General features: G+C 37.7%; 1 protein-coding gene across 2 annotated transcripts in view; it reads right to left on the reverse strand.

Moving 5' to 3' along the window:
- The window catches only part of NRDE2 (NRDE-2, necessary for RNA interference, domain containing), a 32,879-nt gene that overhangs the window by 3,959 nt on the left and 10,616 nt on the right, over positions 1-18,304 (reverse strand). The window contains exons 4-12 of one of the 2 annotated variants that reach the window (XM_064460553.1): positions 16,274-16,423; positions 14,333-14,795; positions 13,728-14,130; positions 10,092-10,225; positions 7,948-8,068; positions 5,734-5,909; positions 4,616-5,002; positions 2,630-3,558; positions 224-362 (exon numbers count right to left, since the gene is read on the reverse strand). In XM_064460553.1, coding sequence (XP_064316623.1) covers positions 224-362; positions 2,630-3,558; positions 4,616-5,002; positions 5,734-5,909; positions 7,948-8,068; positions 10,092-10,225; positions 13,728-14,130; positions 14,333-14,795; positions 16,274-16,423 — 2,902 coding nt within the window. The other variant, XM_064460554.1, reaches the window with a different exon arrangement.

The raw sequence follows: 18,304 nt of genomic DNA on the forward strand, positions 1-18,304 counted from the left end.
TATGCTGTCAGAAGCCATTACTCCTTCTAATCCATGTGAATTACATTTTCCTTAATATTCCCAGCAATAAAGAGCATTACAACTCAAATATATCACCTGGCAAATTGTATCAGTATGGCAGCATTTAGTATTCCTTTTTCATCCAGTATTGCAGCTATGTTCACCAGAAATTCTAAATATGGTAAAAAAACCCAAAACAAAACAAAACCAATACTCTTCTTACCAGAAAGTTCAAATACATTCTCCACAGCAGTGGACAGTGGGTACCATTTTCACTCTGAACTGCGTGTTCAAATAAAGCTACAATCCGATTTGTTAACCCAGTTTCAGGAATAGTAGAATGTATTTCACCAACGTCTGCCCTGAAACAGAGGAAAAAGGAAACCACAGTCCCTTAAACCCAAGCTAAAGGACCACATCCAGGTAAGAGAGGGTAAAGATCAATGTACTGTCTTTGTTCACATAGCACCACTGTATATATCCAGGTTTTTGCATTACATACTACAAACTGAATGTTATAAACCAGATTTTTAGCACTTTCTAATCTAATTAGCAAATTTCTATGTAGGAAAATCAGTTAAGGATAAATGAGGTATTTTTGTGAAAATTCTTTTAGCATGTTGAAAAATTAACCCTGTCCAACTGGAAGAGACAATTTCTCTTTGAGTCCAATAATCCACTATTATATGATCTTAGAATACTTATCTTAGTCTTCATTCAAGATCATTTATCATTCCAAGCTTGGCATAGTGGCTCAAACCAAATTCAAGTCTAGATCAGCAAGTTTTCTTCTGGTGCCCTGGCAAGCCTGTTCAAATTTACCCATCACCTTTTTAAGGCTGTATGCTGGTCTTGGATCAAGACCAACAAGAATCAAGGATTACAGCTCTTCGTCTGAACCATGATTACAATAATTTTCTTTTTCACCTAGAGATTCAAATCCCTAAGCTCCAGACATAACACAAAAGCAGGTATGTGTTTTCACTGAAGCATTAATTTCTATCTACAGCTGATACAGACTGGCTTTTTTTTGGTGCTTGAGCTTGAAGAAACAGCCTGGAGTACTCATGGCAATGTCACTTGTGTATGTGTGCGTTCTCTTGGATTGCCAGCTTGTTCCACTCATCCTTAAACACTTGCTCCTAACTTGCCTCTTTTTTCAAGGGTTTTGAGGTCATGTTTCCTCTCATCTTAACCTTTGCCATGAGGGAAAATGATGTAATTGTTTGAAGCACTGTACCTCACGCTGACTTATATATGCTACTGTTTTACCCTTCATGTTCGTTCCTTTAAATGAAATCTGTGGACTTAAGCAGAAATATAGAACAGAAGAGGAAATAGTCACACATCGTACAGGCATTTTCTTAGTTTGTCAAAATAACATAAACATTAGTTTTACACAAGACCAACGGGCCATTTATCTCTCTGTTGCAGTAGCTCAGGTCTGCTCTTGCAACATCTAACTTCCCCCTATACAAATATAACCTATAGGAAAGGCTATGCTAGCAGAGAACAATCTGGAAAGAAACTGAATGTCACCAAGAAAATAATCATTCTGGAATTTTAACATCAGTTTCCAGTAAGGAAAGTAAGGAAACTTTAGTTTCCTGTAACAATAATGAAAACCTATCACAGTGTTAGTCTGTAATTAACAGTAAATCAAACTACAATACTCCTTTACGTTTGGTAGCTGTAAAATTCTTATTACAACTTAAGATGGCATATACTGACAGCTCAGGAATGTTGCTATCATGTATGCGTGCCTGTTGCCAGACTGTGGCAATCAAAGCAGTGGGTGCACCACCATTTTGAAGTATACTGATAATTCTGCAGTTTCATCAAGTGTGGATATTGCAGGCTTACCGCTATGTAAAGCTTCCTGATAACATTTTCCTAGAAACCTCTGTTGCTATGTGCAGACAGAAGGAACCAAGCTGCCAATGTTATTAGAGATATGCAGGTAGCAGTGAACAGGTAGCTCCAAGCAACGGGTAGACAACAGTTAGAGACTAAGCTTAAGAATGAACACACCCCTCTGTTCCCCACATCCCCTACCCTTTACTCCTTTCCGAGGAGCAAAACACCTGAGCCCATATCACACTGCAAATTCAGGAAATTTCCAGCCTCTTCCACCTAGCAACAGCCCCATATGAAAACTAAATTCTCCAGTATTCACTGTGGAAACAGATCTGCTGCAACTATATTCTGTGATCCAGGAGTAAGGTAGCGAGCTCAGTCAGAAATTGCAACGTAGCTCTGTATTATCTCCTTATTGCTGTAGTATTAAAATGCAGCTCTTTCTAAGCTCACAGTGTCTACCTTGGCCATCTGAGTAGGCTCTTAGTTATTTAAAAATTACTTAAATGCATACCATCTTGATGTCAGCAGCAAGTAATCAAACACAAAGCAACACACAATCTGATCCAGTCAAAAGGACGAGACTATCACTAGGTTTTTAATTCTATTCAGGATTCTGCCACTGACTCACTGTTCAGTCTTGAACAAATAACCTTCCCCAGCTACAGCTTCTTCATATGCAAAATGAGAACTATGAGAGCATTTTCTCTCCTCTGTTAAGTGATCAGACAGATCAAAAAAAGCATAACCACAAGGAGCTGCAAGGTATTACCTCTGGACACTCTCAGTGAGTTTTTTTCTCATCTGCTCTGCTTGGATTGCAAACAGCCATGGCTCTAAAGAGTTAGTAGACCTTGTGACACTATCAAAAAATCTTCGTGCTTTGCTAGCACTGTGAGACTTCCTTTGGATGTGGATATATGACCTCCAAAGAGACTGGTTGCTAGGATACCGTTTCAGAGCCTCCGTTAGTGCCTCTCGCAGAGGATTCAATGGATAAACACTAATTTTCATGTGGAATCTGAGTAAATTTGTATGCAACAGTGTGACAGCTTCAAGAGCAGTGGGAAAATTTTGAATGCCAAAATTCTCTCCAGTATTTTCACATGTTTGTGGACCAGCAGCTTCAAGTTTTTCCGAAGTCTGTGCATATATTAATACTGCAGCATCAATCCCAACAGTCAAATACTGGAACAGTGCATAACAACCAACCAAGTTAACCAGCTGATTAGCATCACAGGCTGGATCTTGATCAGAAACAGGTGTTTTACTTAAATAATTTTGCAGCATATGCTCATATGTTTTACGAGCTTTCAAGACATTCACAGGTAACACTTGTCCACTATAGGGCACATATGGTCCACTTTCAGCCAATTTAGTCAATATATGAACAGCACGTGACATAACAGCTCCTTCTATACTTTCTAGTAGTTCCACTTCTAGCTGAGCATAAAGCAGACTGAGGCTGCAGAGCTGGGGACTCTTCAATCCTCCTGTCCCTGCCGTGCAAAGAGCTGTGTCAAACACCTTCCTGGCATCATCAATGTTACCAAGCAGCCATTCTAGGTAGGCATACAGTTTCCAGAGAGAAAGGTGGTTTCGGTTGTCAGGTGCTTTAAGAAGATTCTTGGCCAACTTTTTACTTTTCCTCCCCTGTGCTTTCAGCTTCTTCTTGTTTTTTGCTTGGAGACACTGAACTACCTGCAGGTGAGAATAAACAGAATTAATTTTGAGAGGGGTGGGAAAAGAAAGGTAAAAAAAAAAGCTCACAGCATTTTTTTATTTCATTACTGCATTTATTTTCATATTGTTCCATATTTTGCCACCAGCCAGATCTGTTGCTACTGAGTACTGTAAGTTGTCACAACTGCCTGTTGTCAGCTCCCTCCAGCACAGCCAAATTACACAGGCTTATCATTCTTACTCCTGCCACTGCTATTAAGTACTACCAAACTTCACTCTTTTAAAAGCCCAACTGCTTAAATAAAGAGCTGCTAACTGGTAATGGTTGAGTAAAGTAAAATAAATGATCCTGTCTGGCCAGATGCAGTTTATGACTAGCACAATTAAACCTTCAACTAGCTTTTCACAGTGGGGATTGCACTGACAGACAAATCTGGAGATTGGATGGGAAGATTACAGGAGATCACCTGGTCAGGTGGTGTTTGGGTAAGAGACAGGGAACTTCTCCGTAAGGAAACACAATACTAAACTTTCTGAAGCATTAGGAAGACAACCTGGACTCTCATCCTTCTGTGGGCATCTGTTAGAGCAGTTCTACTTAAATAAATCCATATTCAAGTGATAAGGTGTTATATCCTTCAATAACACTACAAATGTAACTTGTACAGGAAGAAGTAAGTTTATTGATAAGGTGCTCTTATCATGGTATTGGGGATTATGCACTTAGAATCATTTGGTAAAAGTACTTGGCTGACTCACTTTGCCTTGTAAAAAATCACTTGCATCCATTCCTGTCTAGCATGCAATGTGTCATATAATATTCAAAACTGCAAAAAATATTTTGTTACATGTATGCCTCTGTGTAACATGTACTGAAGAAAAGGATCTGGGGCTTGGGTTTGGTTTTGTTTTTTTTTTTTCCCCCCCCAGTGCAATCTTAACTGTCATTTCCTGGTTTGACTACTTAGTCCTACAAGACTTAATTTTCACCCATATTTATTTTAATTCAGTATAAACATTAATAGACAAGAAAGCCACACACCACAAAAGTGATGATATGCAGATTCCTCATTACCTTAGATATTTCATACTGTAACCAACAAACGGACAGGTTAGATTTTTCCTTTCCTGAAAATAGCAGGAATAGAACATGAAAAACATTCTGTATGAACTCCTCTCCTTCTTTGTAGTGGCCTATGTGATGTCTCCCTTGTAGCATTGTGTCCATATGACCAATACTGTTGAATCCAGAAAGTGGAAAATCAACAGAAGTCAGTGGCTTTTCATCAGAAAACACACTGTCAAAGATGTTATTTTCATCCATGGCAATATAGAGGTTGGAAGGAAAGAGTTTACTTGTACATGGCACTCCCAGGAATTGCAAAAATGAGTACAGTAGTTGACACTGAAGATCTGGATTAGAAAGCTGGATTAAAGATGGTCCAAGATCATCAAATAATACCTAAAAAAAAAAATCCAAATTAAAACAAACTCCATTAATTACATAAATTACAGGTTTGCTAATTTTATTTGATTGCATAATTTAAAGAACCTCTTCCAGTCAATAAAGATTCATAATTACTATCAAATGGTAACAGAATGTCATTCAAACAAAAACCAGACAAGTTAAACAAGCAATGTGTTCTTCAAGTCAGACTGTAAATTTGCTACCAAGACATTTCTTTGCCCTTGAGTATCAAAGGCCTTCACAGAACACTTACACAATGGAAGTCTGAAAGATACTATTTTATTGCTTAGGCCATTTAACACACTTTTATTTGAAAATCAATGTCTGACTTGACCTATCTCCCAAGGGGGGGGGAACGACCAACCAACAAAAAAACCCAAACCCTGAAAAATCCAACTATACGACTTGAAAGCAACAAAACATTTATTTAATGTACATATCTTCTTAAACACAGATTTCTGTGACATTTCCACATACAGATGACAGAAGTCACAGAACAGCAAAGACAATTTACCTACGACCCTTTCTGAAGTTTACCATGAGCTTCCCATGGATTTCAGAAGTCTCAGAGCGAAACCTCAGCTAAATTTTGAATTCCAAACAAAGAAAAATTTTTTTTACAAATTATAAAAGGATTACTCCTCTAAAATATCCATTGGCAATTAATTGAAATGAAAGGATAATTTGTCTTATTATAGCACAGTGTTTTGTTACAGCACAGTGACCTGTCTTTCTGGATCTTCACAGTCTTCTTCAATTTCCTTTTTGGTTTTGTCTGGCCTCCAAGGTAACCAATGCCTTGCTTCACGAGAATATTCAATATCCAACCAAATATGCCACTTGGGGAGAGTTTTATCCTTTATTTCTTGATCCTCATCTATCTCCTCTTCATCATCATCATCTAAAACCAAATCAAGACACCCATACACACACAAATTTATTAAAGAAAAAGTAATCCACCAAATCCAAAGGCCAGACTTGACATACAATTTAACGACATTAAAAATGTAAACAAATGCAGTGTCATTAAAAAAGTCACAAGACAGTGCTGAAAATTTCCACATCACAGTTCTGGGTTTTGACACCACCTCCGTAAGAATAGGAGGTTTCCAAACTTCTGAACCAATGAATCAGTGTCAGCACTCAAACTTTTTCATAGAGGAGAATAGACAACACTGACAGGCTGCTGACCACTTTTATCACCAGCAGTTTGCAAGCAACAGACAACAGTGAGTCACCTTTTTGTGCAACTTAGGTTCTTCACTTCACACCTGGGCATACAAACTCAAATGTGCTCTATGGATACTCATGTGCATAAAACATTTTGAGAAAAATCACTGTAAGTAAAAATACTATGATGTTAAACATTGCAAACCAAGCTTGGCAACGTTACTTTCAAATACCTGGTATTTGTAACATTTTAATTAATGTGCAATTGAAACAACCAATGCAGTTAAACACACACAAAAGGCAGTGCGTAACTAGACCCCACTTTTATGATGATCCTTCTGGACTATTAGATATAATTAGCATGTTTTTCCTGTGTCAGCAATATGATAATTCTGTGCTGGAACTGAGGAGCACCTGTAGGCTAAGGCAAAGCTTGTAGAGATATTTCAAATACTTTTTTTTCTTTCCTGTTGCTGAGGAAAAAAAAGTCCTCAAAATTTATGGTTACCTGCACTATTATTTTTGGTACAAAAATCAGGCCATTTCTATGCCACCTCCAAATTCTTGATCCTGACATTTGCCATTAACTAGATGAAACACTCCCATTCCCAGTTCTTAAATTTCAGGTAAAACAAACAGGTGGTGGCAAGATTTTTACTCTCTCTCTGTTTTTTGTGATCTACAGCCTCTCCCTTAGCCAGCAACTCTATGAAAAATGATAGCATTTCCACAATCTAGCCAAAGTTTGGAAAAAAAAAAAATCAACAGTTTTAGAGATTACACTCGATTATAGATTGCACCTGAACTTCAGGGCTTGGCATGCATGGGTAAAAGCACTGATATACGCTGGACCTGCCCAAGACAGGCAGTGGTTCTCTACTCTGTACTCAGCCTTCCCAATTTGTGGGGAAAACGTCCATAGCCATCAGTAGTGGAACTGCTGACCTCAGTTGAGGGGCAAGGAAATTCCATCTTAATCCAGGGACAAGGGAAGCACAGGATCATTTTTCAGTTCCTCTGTTTACTAAAAGCAAAGCCAAACTTGCTTTGTTAGAGTTGCTACAGCAGCAGGACCAGCAAAACCAGAGACAGCTCATCTTTCGTTAGACACATTCCAGCCCCCTGCTCCCCTTCAAGATGTGTCTGTTTGAGAAATAGTCCTTGACATTAAGGAAGCACTGCAGACCAGAAGACAAGGTGGGGCTAAGCAGCAGGGAGGTGTTTTCTGCACCCCTGCTCACCCAGAAGCACTCCAGCCAAGTGGAGATGAAATTTCTTTGTTTTCTGCATCACAAAGAAAAAGGGAAGGTTTTCCTCCTATTTCTGCTATATATTTGCTATAAGAAACTGAAATCTGATTCTAGAAATAGAATCCTTGAGGCAACTACCATCTAATACTATAATCCCACCTGGTCTACCAATATGATGAAAGGGTCTTAAGGGAAGTAGTTTCTTTCCACTTTAGCTGGGCGTGGGTCTCAACCAAGTATTCACACCTTTAGCCTTTTCAGCACAGAGCAGAGGATACGTCATCCTCTCCCTTAACCCTCATCCCTAGGAAGGGCAACAATATTCCATAAACAATGTTGCACATAGAACACTCAACGCATGCTTTTGCCTGTGAAGTGTGATATACTTTATCTTAATCTTGGTAATTTTTTTTTTAAACTTGCATGCAAAAACATAAGAAAAAACAGCTTGTGTCATTCTAATCAAAATGTTTAGAACACCACATGGACATACAACTACACATATTGATGTAGGCATACCAGGCTTAAGAGCAATCCAGCCACCCTTTTCTTGTTGGTGCATCCATGCTTTCCAGCCTCTTGCTCCTTTTTCTCCAATTCGCGGTTCTCCACTATCCCAAAAGGGTTCAAAGAATTCCACCTATTGTTTTGGGCAGGGGAACCAAAACAAAACATACAGAAAAATAATTTTTGCTGTTGTACAGACACTAACGGGGTCTACTTAGGTTTTCCAGACCCCTACAATCACTTATCTGGGTGCAACTTCTGTATCTGAAGACTTTGTTAGATGCTGCTTAACAGCAGGAACAACTGAGTACTTCAATTATGCCAGTGACACAGCAGGACTGTCATCAGCTCCTCTCATGAACATAAAGATTGTTTTTAAAAGATATTAGGCTTTAAAGAAAGCAAAATACTTTTGTGCAAAATGTCTTACATAGATCCTCCAAGGATAAGGATCCAAAGTGCCCAAGATGTGGCTTTTGGAAACCAAATGTCCCTATCTTCCCTCCCTATCTTCCATGAGACCATGAAGAATTTGGCTAATGGAATGATAATTCAGACAATCATATACCTATGGTCAAATCAAAATGTTACATTTGGATGTAAATCTGACTAGACTGAGGACAAGAGAAAAAGATCAGCAAGGCCTTCTTCATCTCAGATTTCAGGGTGGTCAACAACTTCAGGGCACTTTCCAGTGAATCAGAAGTCCAGGGTTCTAGTCCTGACTTTGTCACTGCCTGTATGCAATTTGTCATCTTTAGATTCATCAATTTCTCCCCTGCTTTGCGTATACTTAGTTGTAATGACCATCTCTCTGCTATTATATGCTTCTGCTGTGTATCAAACCTTGGCTCAGACACTGAGATGTGACTGTTAATACAAATATTAACAATAAAATTTACTCTAAGAAAAATCAAGCATCAACGTATCACAAATGCAGGGCTTAGAGCAACTGCAAAATCTAATTCTGCTCCTCATAGATTTATTCTTTGCCTCAAGTGAGAAAGTGAACTGTGAACGCAGTACAGAAACAAGTAATTCAAGATTGAGTCATGATGCTTCTGTAAGAGGGCAGAATGTGTGATCAGCTGTAAATCTGGCATTTTCCTGTTTTCAAGAACTGCACTTTCCAACCTAAATTCTGTCCTTTTAAGTCGAGGTTCTTTTCCATCCTGCTTTCTTAAGAGTTTTTAAACATTACATATAATCTTGGAATTTTTCAAATGCTTGGAATTGTAACTCAAGCTTTATCTGTGTAACTGTACCAAATCTCCCATCCTGCATGATAATTATGATTGAACTCTACACTTTTGGCTCTTTAAGAAGACACCGCTATTATTTAAACTAGATTGCTCCATTGGTGGGTAACAGTATTAATCTAGAGAGCAAAAAATTGAGTCTCGGTAGTGGTTGCTGGGGAAGAAGGTGAGGGAATAGAAGCAAATGCAATTTCTGTCCTCTACAATAGCCCAGCTGCCTAACTGGTGGCCCTCCCTACCACTCATTAAGAAGGAAGCAGCTCCTGACAGCTCAGTGGGATGATGCTACACTGGCAACAGACCCCTCTAAATACTAATTTACTGATTATTATTGGGGTGCATGCCCAACATTCTCCTGAGGAAATCAAGAGAAAAAGTGATTTAGTACTTTGGCAGAATAAGATGAATGGAATCTCATGAGTCAAATAAAGATACTTCAAAGCATGAAGGTGTTCCTAATGTAGCAGTCAAAGAATTACTGAAAACAACAGAGAACGCAAGAAATGTTTGCAAGAACTGTCTAAACCAGAAAGAGATTATAGGTCCTATCAGCTTTCTCCATCAACAGTAACAAAGCAACAGCAGTTTTGAGGAACCGCTAACTAGACACAGACATTGGTCAGCCAGCTCATTTTTTTCCATCTTTAGCTAGTAAAAAAGACGACATGAAATGACTGGTTATCACACTTCTATTATATACAGTAGAAGCAGCCATTTGGAGTGTAGTTCCAGAGGACCCACAAGCATTTTCCAATGCAAGCATCGCCTTGAAGAAGCACAAAGTAAGCTGTGATTCAAAATATTTCCCTACGTCCTTAAAAATTCATCAACATTCTTCTGTTACAGCATTCTGTGTAATGCACAAGGACATACACCCATTTAAATGGAAATTGCTACCTGTCCCCTTGTTGGCAGATCTTTTACACTGTCAGGTTTAAAGAAGGTGAAGTCGATGAGAGCCTGAAACAAAGACACTGCTTTCTCAGAATGGCCAGCCTGTCTCAGAAAGTGGCACTGCTGAATAAATATAGCTGTAAGGAAAGAAGATAAATTTTTAATATTTCAAATCAATTTTGTTGTAAATATTTTATTACAGCCCACAAATATTCAAAAGACATACATGAAGTGCTGTAGAGCATAATTGTTTTGGAACAGGATCAAAATCCAAAACACAGGGAGTAACTAGCATAAATGCATGTCAAAATTGTTGTTGTTTAATCAAATTTAAGACCTCCCACTTTAAATGCTCCAAAGAGATGACTTTTTATTCATGCCATACATGCACTGTCCTCTTGATGAATAAAGTTATATGCAATGGTCCCAACTGCAGTTTACCCAACATCTGTCAGAGTGGGTCATTGCCCTCTTTAAAGATGCTGGGCGTTATTACAATTCAGGCAGTAAGTGATTACAACAAAAATCCTTTTTACCTCATTTTTGCATGAGAGAGTTACACTGGTAATATACCATTTTCATTCCAGCTGTTATTCCCATTTTCTTCTCCTTTACATAAGGACTCAGTTAAGAGAAGTCCAGTCTTTTGGTTAAAGTATTACTGCTTGAAATTAGAGAAGAATCCTATCTGTTACTCTTCAGCAAATTATTTCTGTAGTCACTGCCATAACCCCACTACACACTGAGCCTCAAGTCTCAGCTTAAAAAGTGAAGCAAAGCCCCGGTTTTTCTATTCGTACATTTGCAATGAGAGTCTTAAATGAAAGAGCTGGAGAAAACACACCTCTATTACCAGGCAGTTCGAGGACATCTCAGAGATATTCTATCACACCAGAAAACACTCAAGTTTTAACAAAACAGTAGCTGTTCAAAAACCAAATTGCTTTAAACCACAATCTTAACTGGCTTGCAAAAAAATCCAAAACCCCACAAATCAAGACTTAAATAATTCATTGATAGTTTTGAAAACAGTTCTTCAAAAGCTATTGTCTCTTCACCAAATGCATTGGCTTTGGAAGGTTTTAAACAATCAAAATACTTAAGTGTCTTAATTCAGCTAGAATATTGGGCATTTAATCTAATTTTCCTGCAAAGTCAATGATTGTTTCTGATAGCAAAGACTCTGAGATTTCTGAAGCTATTTAAACAACAAAAAGTACATTTAAGTATATAATAGAAGCTTCCAAAGTATTTTAACCAATTTAAACACTGTGTCCAACTGACACTGAAAAAGTTGCCCTTTCTTAGTTTCTCAGCTTCAAACAGATAAACTTTGATTAAAATAGTCTGAATGTAGATAATATCTCATCAAGACTTGTTACCAAACTGGAGCCAAAAATAAATTGTAGCATAAGATTCTCTGCATGATAAAAAAGAAAAATATATTTGAAGAAATTAAAAGATCAGCATTTTCTTTGTGGTAAATGCTGAAAACAGCATGAATACATAATTCAGTCCATGATGCTAAGACACTTCTGCAGCTGAACTGACCTAAAAGATATGGATGTTTCTCCCCAACCAGTAGGTATCATTTGAAATATAAGACTCCCTTTCCACAGAACAATTTGAGAATGCTTACCTTCATCTACTTTATATTAATGATTCCTAGTAAATTTAAAATATTATAATTTTTTATCTCAAAATTTAAGTAAAAACTGATCTAGAATTTTAAATTCATTTTTACCTGCTTTCTTAAATTTCATGTTTTTAAAAAACACCCATTTCCAAGCAGATAGTACTGCATACTGAATTGCACACTAGATGGCATAGTCCACCACTATTTAAAATTAGCTCTTACACACTGTCATTAGTAAAGGTCAAAGGTTGAAAATACAAGCCTACTGTACATGTACGCGGCTACTCAGCTCATAATTTGTGAAACTCTTTGTATATTTATCTTAATGAACAATTTGGTAATCTTCCTAATAGGTACACTGGCAGTTCAAGTTCAGCCAAAGAATTAGACAGTTCAGTCACTGAAAAGAATCTCAGATCAAGAAGTTTTCTACTACTAATTTCTCTACTCCTATCATTTGAAATCCAAAGGGGAAAAAAAGCCCCCAACACAAAAAAAACACCACACCAAGACCCAAAACCCTCAACAGTGTTCATAAACAAATCATTATGGTCTCAATACAGAACAACAAGACATTTAGAGTGGAACAGAAACACAAATATAATTTAGTTCGTTTTCATTTTAACTTATCTATAGACAGTGCCAGCAATCCAGTATTTTGAAAAATGTCAGTTTACTAGTTAAAAAAACTCCATTAAAAAACCCCAAATTTTTCATAGCAGTTGGCAAATAGTATTTAATGAGACAAATATGTTCTGTGCAAGGAAACAAAATGAAAGAAAAACCTTCTTGTTTGAAAAACATAGATGCTGAATAAAACATTTGTCCTGAGAATCATTCATTGTGGTTAGTGTACAAAGTGACTGAAGTGTTGAAAATCAGAGACAGTATAAGTAATTAGAAGCTCTCAGGCAGTATAATATCCACCTGTCAGCATAGGATTTTTCCTTTACAGCACTCTTTTCCAGTGCTTGCTCCAAGATGAATCAACAAAAGACCATAAGAGATCTGAACACCTGAAACTAATTTGTAACCCAGAATCTCAATCTGTAAATCCAGACTGGATATTGCATAACAGAGAGCATCATTGCTCAAACAGTAGTTACAGGACTCGGATAAAAATAGAGGTTCCTTGGACTATGCCACACACAAAGAAATGTGGACTGCTTCATAATAGTCTCCTCTAGATTTAAAACAAATTTTAAAAGGGAAAAAACCCCAAACATATTCATGGCAACACTAATATTTCCCCCTCCTCAGTGTATTCATAGATTAATAATCACAATGACCCCCCACCCTGAGGTAGAACAGCAAAGTTGAAATTGGATAGGTTAAGTCATTTAGCTCCAAATAAATTTAAAGCCCATGCCAGAACTTAGCACAAACTCACTTCTTCCCTGGATCCAGTCCAGCATCCTAACCACCTGACTAATTTTCCTTCCAGGGATAATTATAAAATAAATTATAAGTGATAGATATATGCATACAATAAATACAAAAGGCATGATCACATGGTATCACAGTTTAGACTTCTCCTTCTATGAACTGAGATGCTCAAGAAAATTTCACATCAGACTTCCCATGTCTGTCCTCTTTTCTGGATTGAAGCAATCAACTACAATGCTTCTGAAAAAGAGATAATTTTTTCTTTCACAAGCCAATCTTTTTTAAAAAAAACAAACAAACATTTTTCAGAGATAAAAGCACATCTCTCAGCTATTGGCTGCAATTCTCCAGCCTTGACATTTGTACTGTAAACTGCTCTGCACATTAGACTTCACTAGATGTTATATCACAAACTCTCCTGGGGAACAAAAGCATCTGCTATATCCATATTTGGTTGGAATATCTGCTTCAATTCTCAGCTAAGAAATCAGGATGTCAGGCATTTTGAAGAGAATGAAAACTTCCTGTAATACATAGGAAAGTCTATTCTTACAGAGAATGTAGTCAACCCCTATGTAAACCATTCTGACCATAACAGGAAATCAAAAGAACCTTACCTAGCATAGCTTCTTCTGTGCCAGGCAGTAGAGGATGTGATACCATGCTGCCATCCTGTACAGCTGCCAATGTAGTCAAACATTTTCCATAGAGACTATTGATTTTTGAAACAGAAAAGGTAGTGAACTGACTTTGACAGAACAGGAGATATTTCTTCCACAGGTCCGGATTATTGGGATGTAAGAAAATTAGCTTCTGCCATTCTTTGATCAAAGCTGGTGGTTCCCAGAATTCTGTACAAAGCTTCAGCCTGGCGAGTTTCAGATCAACATTACTTGGATTGCTTTCAATTGCCCTCTCTAAAATAGCCAGTTTCTTTTCCAAGATTAACTTCAGTGATTTTCTTCTTACTTCCTGCTCTCCCTGACTGGCATAAGGGCTAGGCCCTCTCATTAATTCATCCTTAAAACAAAAAGAAAAATCATTACAACATTAGAAAGAATCACCACTCAAATCACAAGAAGAATGCTGACATTTGTAAAGATGAAATAATAGCCCATTCTTCACCAACAGAAGACATACAGTCCTAAACAAATGAAACTACAATATAATGTTCATGTATTTATTACTTATAATAAGCAACCAGGTCTGTCAGAACACATACCTGAAAAGAAACAAATTCCATCCAAGCACTAATATCTCTTGGGTTTTCTCTGACTTTCTTGTTATGTTCTTCCACTTTTGTCATTAGAATGGAGTTAATATTTATCCCAGGCTCTTGAACTGTTTGCTGTGTATTTACAGGCTCATGGTCTGCACTCTTGCAATCTTTTCCCTGTAGCCACACTGTAGTTGATGGATCATAAATCCCAAGAGGATTTACCTCTGTTGTGTCAGAAGGATCATCAGTTTCCGTTTGGAAAACTGGTATAAAAGCAGTCAGGTTAGAAGGAGAACTTTTATTGCAAACAGGAATGCCATCTGTGTTCAGAATCTTCACATTGTTCTTTGTGAAGTAGCGTTCAGGTCGCCTCTGTAATTGCTTCCTTTTTGATGCAGAACTGTCCCAAACGATACACTGTTTCTTTGCATCTATACCAAGACAGGACTCTCCTCTCCTTTTATATCTTAGAAAGATAAACACAATTAAACATAATCTAAAATACATGTTAGAAAAGATACCTCCTTTTTGAAAGAAAGCATTGATGAAGTACCGCAATTTGAATTGAAAAAAATAACATACGCATAGACCTTCAAAAGTGTAGGAACTTGGTAACTTTCTCCTTATTTAAGACTTCAATTTATATTTTTTTTCAGTGCCATCAAAACTTTTATTATCATACTACACTCTCTCTGGGCTCGACAATATCTGCCATACTCAGCAGAAGAAATTTTTTTCCCTCCTATCATTTTAAGCCATGTAGACAAACCTGGAGAAAGAACAGACAGCATTGTTGAAGCCTATTTAGATGAGATTATTTTAAACTGAAAAATCAGACACCAGTAGTTCAGTCCAGTAATATCCTTCTGTCTCCCTAAACCTCTGTTTCATATGCCAAGAAATGGGTGGGAAGGGGAGTGGGGAGAAGAGAGAGACCAGGTCTGTAATGGCCACAATAATCCTATGGATTAAGAAAGGAAAATAGCATCCTAAAATATTACTAAGAATGTCATTTCAGTGGCAGACGTAGTGACATGCAATGCTAAAATAACACTTTTTGTCTCAAACAATAGCTGACAATCCAAAGGTGGCAGAAAATTGGAACAGGTTATAACCAGGCCGTTTTACTGCAAAGATATATACACTACAAAAATAAAATGCATAAATCTTCCTCCTCTACAGATAATTACATTCTGTATATAGTAAACAGTTCTCCTTGAGAACATCAAGAAGTAAGCGTACATACATAATGCATGAGCCCAACTTAAGCTCCTTCATATGGGCTTCTCTGTTAATGCGTGGAAATGTTCTGAAGGGTACCAGTAACCCACTAAGGGTGCTGAATGTGCAATTTCATCTACAGTCATTTGACACGTAGCAATGCGTAAGACACATACCCTTTGGTACAATGTCTGGGTGATCTAACACAGAATCTGTTTGCTAAGAAAGTAGCTACCTTTTTTTTTCCCCAGGATATCAAACTACGCAAGGAAGTAAACCTCTTGCCAAATCTAGTAAGAAATAATCAGTACCTTCATTTCCCTTTCAGACACGGAAATAGAACAACAGATATCAATAGGGGCACTTGCCCAGCAATGATCAGTAACAGAAACCAGGATTTCTGACCTCAAAACCATGCTTTTGCATCTGCCCTATACTGCCACCTCCAGATGGCAGTTCTACAAGTTCACATGCCTGCAGTCTACTACACAGAGAATGTTTTTTAGAAAAAACAAAAATCATGCACTTTATTCCCATTATTTCTTGGCATCTTTTGTCTTTAAAAATATTCCTGCCTAATGCAAAGTCAAATTTTGAAATAAACCATTCAGTTATCTCATTTTCTCATCCTCTACATAGAAATTTCACAGCCAGGCTCATGTTAATGAATCCTGAGATAGTGACTCTGATAGTTTGACTACCATAGAAACCGACATATCATACCTTGCTATGTCCCCTCGATACAGGGATTTATAAGCCCAGTTTGCAGGGTCTGGTTTCTTGTCTATTCTGAAGGTTTCTGCTGTGAAAGCCTGGATATCATCAAGCCAAACAAAGCGATTGCTGGTAACATTTGATGTTTTCTTACCTAGACTGAAGAAAAGGAGAAGTATATTCTAAACATTGGAGAATATATTCAGCATTTACAAAACCCAGAAACATTACATTTCTATAGTTCACAGTAATTTAATTTACTCAAAGTCATAGTACATGATCCATCATTGTAAAGTCAGTCACATGCTCAAAATGCAATAATAGGACCAACAAAACAAAACACAAACACTCCTAGCACTTCCAAAAATTGGACTTAGTATTATGAAAGGCAATAACCAGATTTAACCAACAAACTGTCTGGTAAACTATAATCTAAAAGCCATTATTAGTACTTTTAAAACTTACTTATGTCTTTCTTAATTGTAGCGTCTTATTAAAAGAGGATAATATGTAAGAGGATTATGTCGATTAGCTGTACACTATTTTATCAAACGCATGGGTATAATTACAAAGTGCCTTATGGATTACAGTTATACAAATGAACTTAAGCAGAAATTGTCACCTGCCTCCAAACGGAACTTCCAATCTGAATTCATGTTACCAATAAATAGACACCCTGAAAGAACTTCAACCCTTTCATTTGGGCAAAGCACTGGCTGGTTGGCCCGGTCTAGCAAACAGCTGATGAACCAAGTTCAGCACATTCCGTCCAGCCCAGACACCCTTCCAGCCACAAGAGTGACTGGGCAGAGCAAAACAGTCTTAGCATCCCAGTGATTTTTACTGTGCTTCCTCGCAGCCAAGTAAGCCTTCGCCACCACAAGCCAACAACAGTCTTCATATGGGTGGTGGTGAGGGTGGCTAGAGGCAGACAACTCCTCCAGTACCACCCCTATTCTTCCACAGAGAAACAACATTAAGAGCCCTTGGCGTAGAGACATGCCCACGAGCTTATGCTCCCAGCTCCTGGTAAGTCTGCCTTGGGAAAAGTAGTAAATTGGGGGAAATCAAAGACCGCCTGGACTACACCCAGCTATAACAATGATTCCTCAATGTCAACAAATCCTCACTCCGTCTGCAGGAACAGCTGCAGTGCTGTGAACTGGAGCCAGAGCTGCTGCTGCTAAAGAAAAAACAGGAACTAGGGAATCAAAGAACGGCAAAACAGCTGCTCAAATGAGCAAACATGATGTGAAACAGGGAAAGGGACTTACACAGCCAGTTACATTGGGCCACTTTGAATTAAATGACAAAAAAACAACAGACTGAGAAAAGCACAGCTAGGTATGCCAAACCTGAATACTCAGTGTGTTCACAGAGCCTCTTTTACTGCCCAAAGATCATGCTAGTCACTAGATACCTATTTTCTTGTTCCATATAAAAATGACACCTCCACTATTACACAGTACTTTAGGGCTCCTGGAATTAGCAAAAAAGATCTAGCAAAAGAATTTTAATTGTTCAAATACTCATCTAGATGTACCATGAACAAGAAGTACAAAGCATGCAGCAGAGAGCCATAAATGGCTGGACATAAAAGAAATGCTAAGTCATACAACAGGCTTTGTCTTAATACGGAAAAAGACAAGAGAAATGTTATCTCTGTGAGGAGGAAGTTACATCACAAGGCAAACACAACTGTATGTTAAGACTTCTGCACTAATTAGGAATAACATTTAATGCAATCTCCCTCCAAACTCTCCCAGTAAATCAGAGATCCATGAAAGGTAAAAAGATACTCATAAAAACTCAATATAAGTTTCTACATGTCTTTAAAAATACATTTCATTACCGCCATACAATGCTTTGATCTGCAGAACAGTACTATGCAGAGTATTTTAGTCACAGTTTTTCAGATATGATTAAACAAGTGTTTGTAATTCTATTTCCATTGGTTTCAATCCAGTTTAGTCATATACAGCTTAGAAAAAATTACCCACCAGTGGCAGGAATTTAATTCATAAAGTTGGAGAGACATGT

This window comes from Phalacrocorax carbo, chromosome 9 (assembly GCF_963921805.1).
Source record: "Phalacrocorax carbo chromosome 9, bPhaCar2.1, whole genome shotgun sequence".
NCBI classification, from domain to species: domain Eukaryota; kingdom Metazoa; phylum Chordata; class Aves; order Suliformes; family Phalacrocoracidae; genus Phalacrocorax; species Phalacrocorax carbo.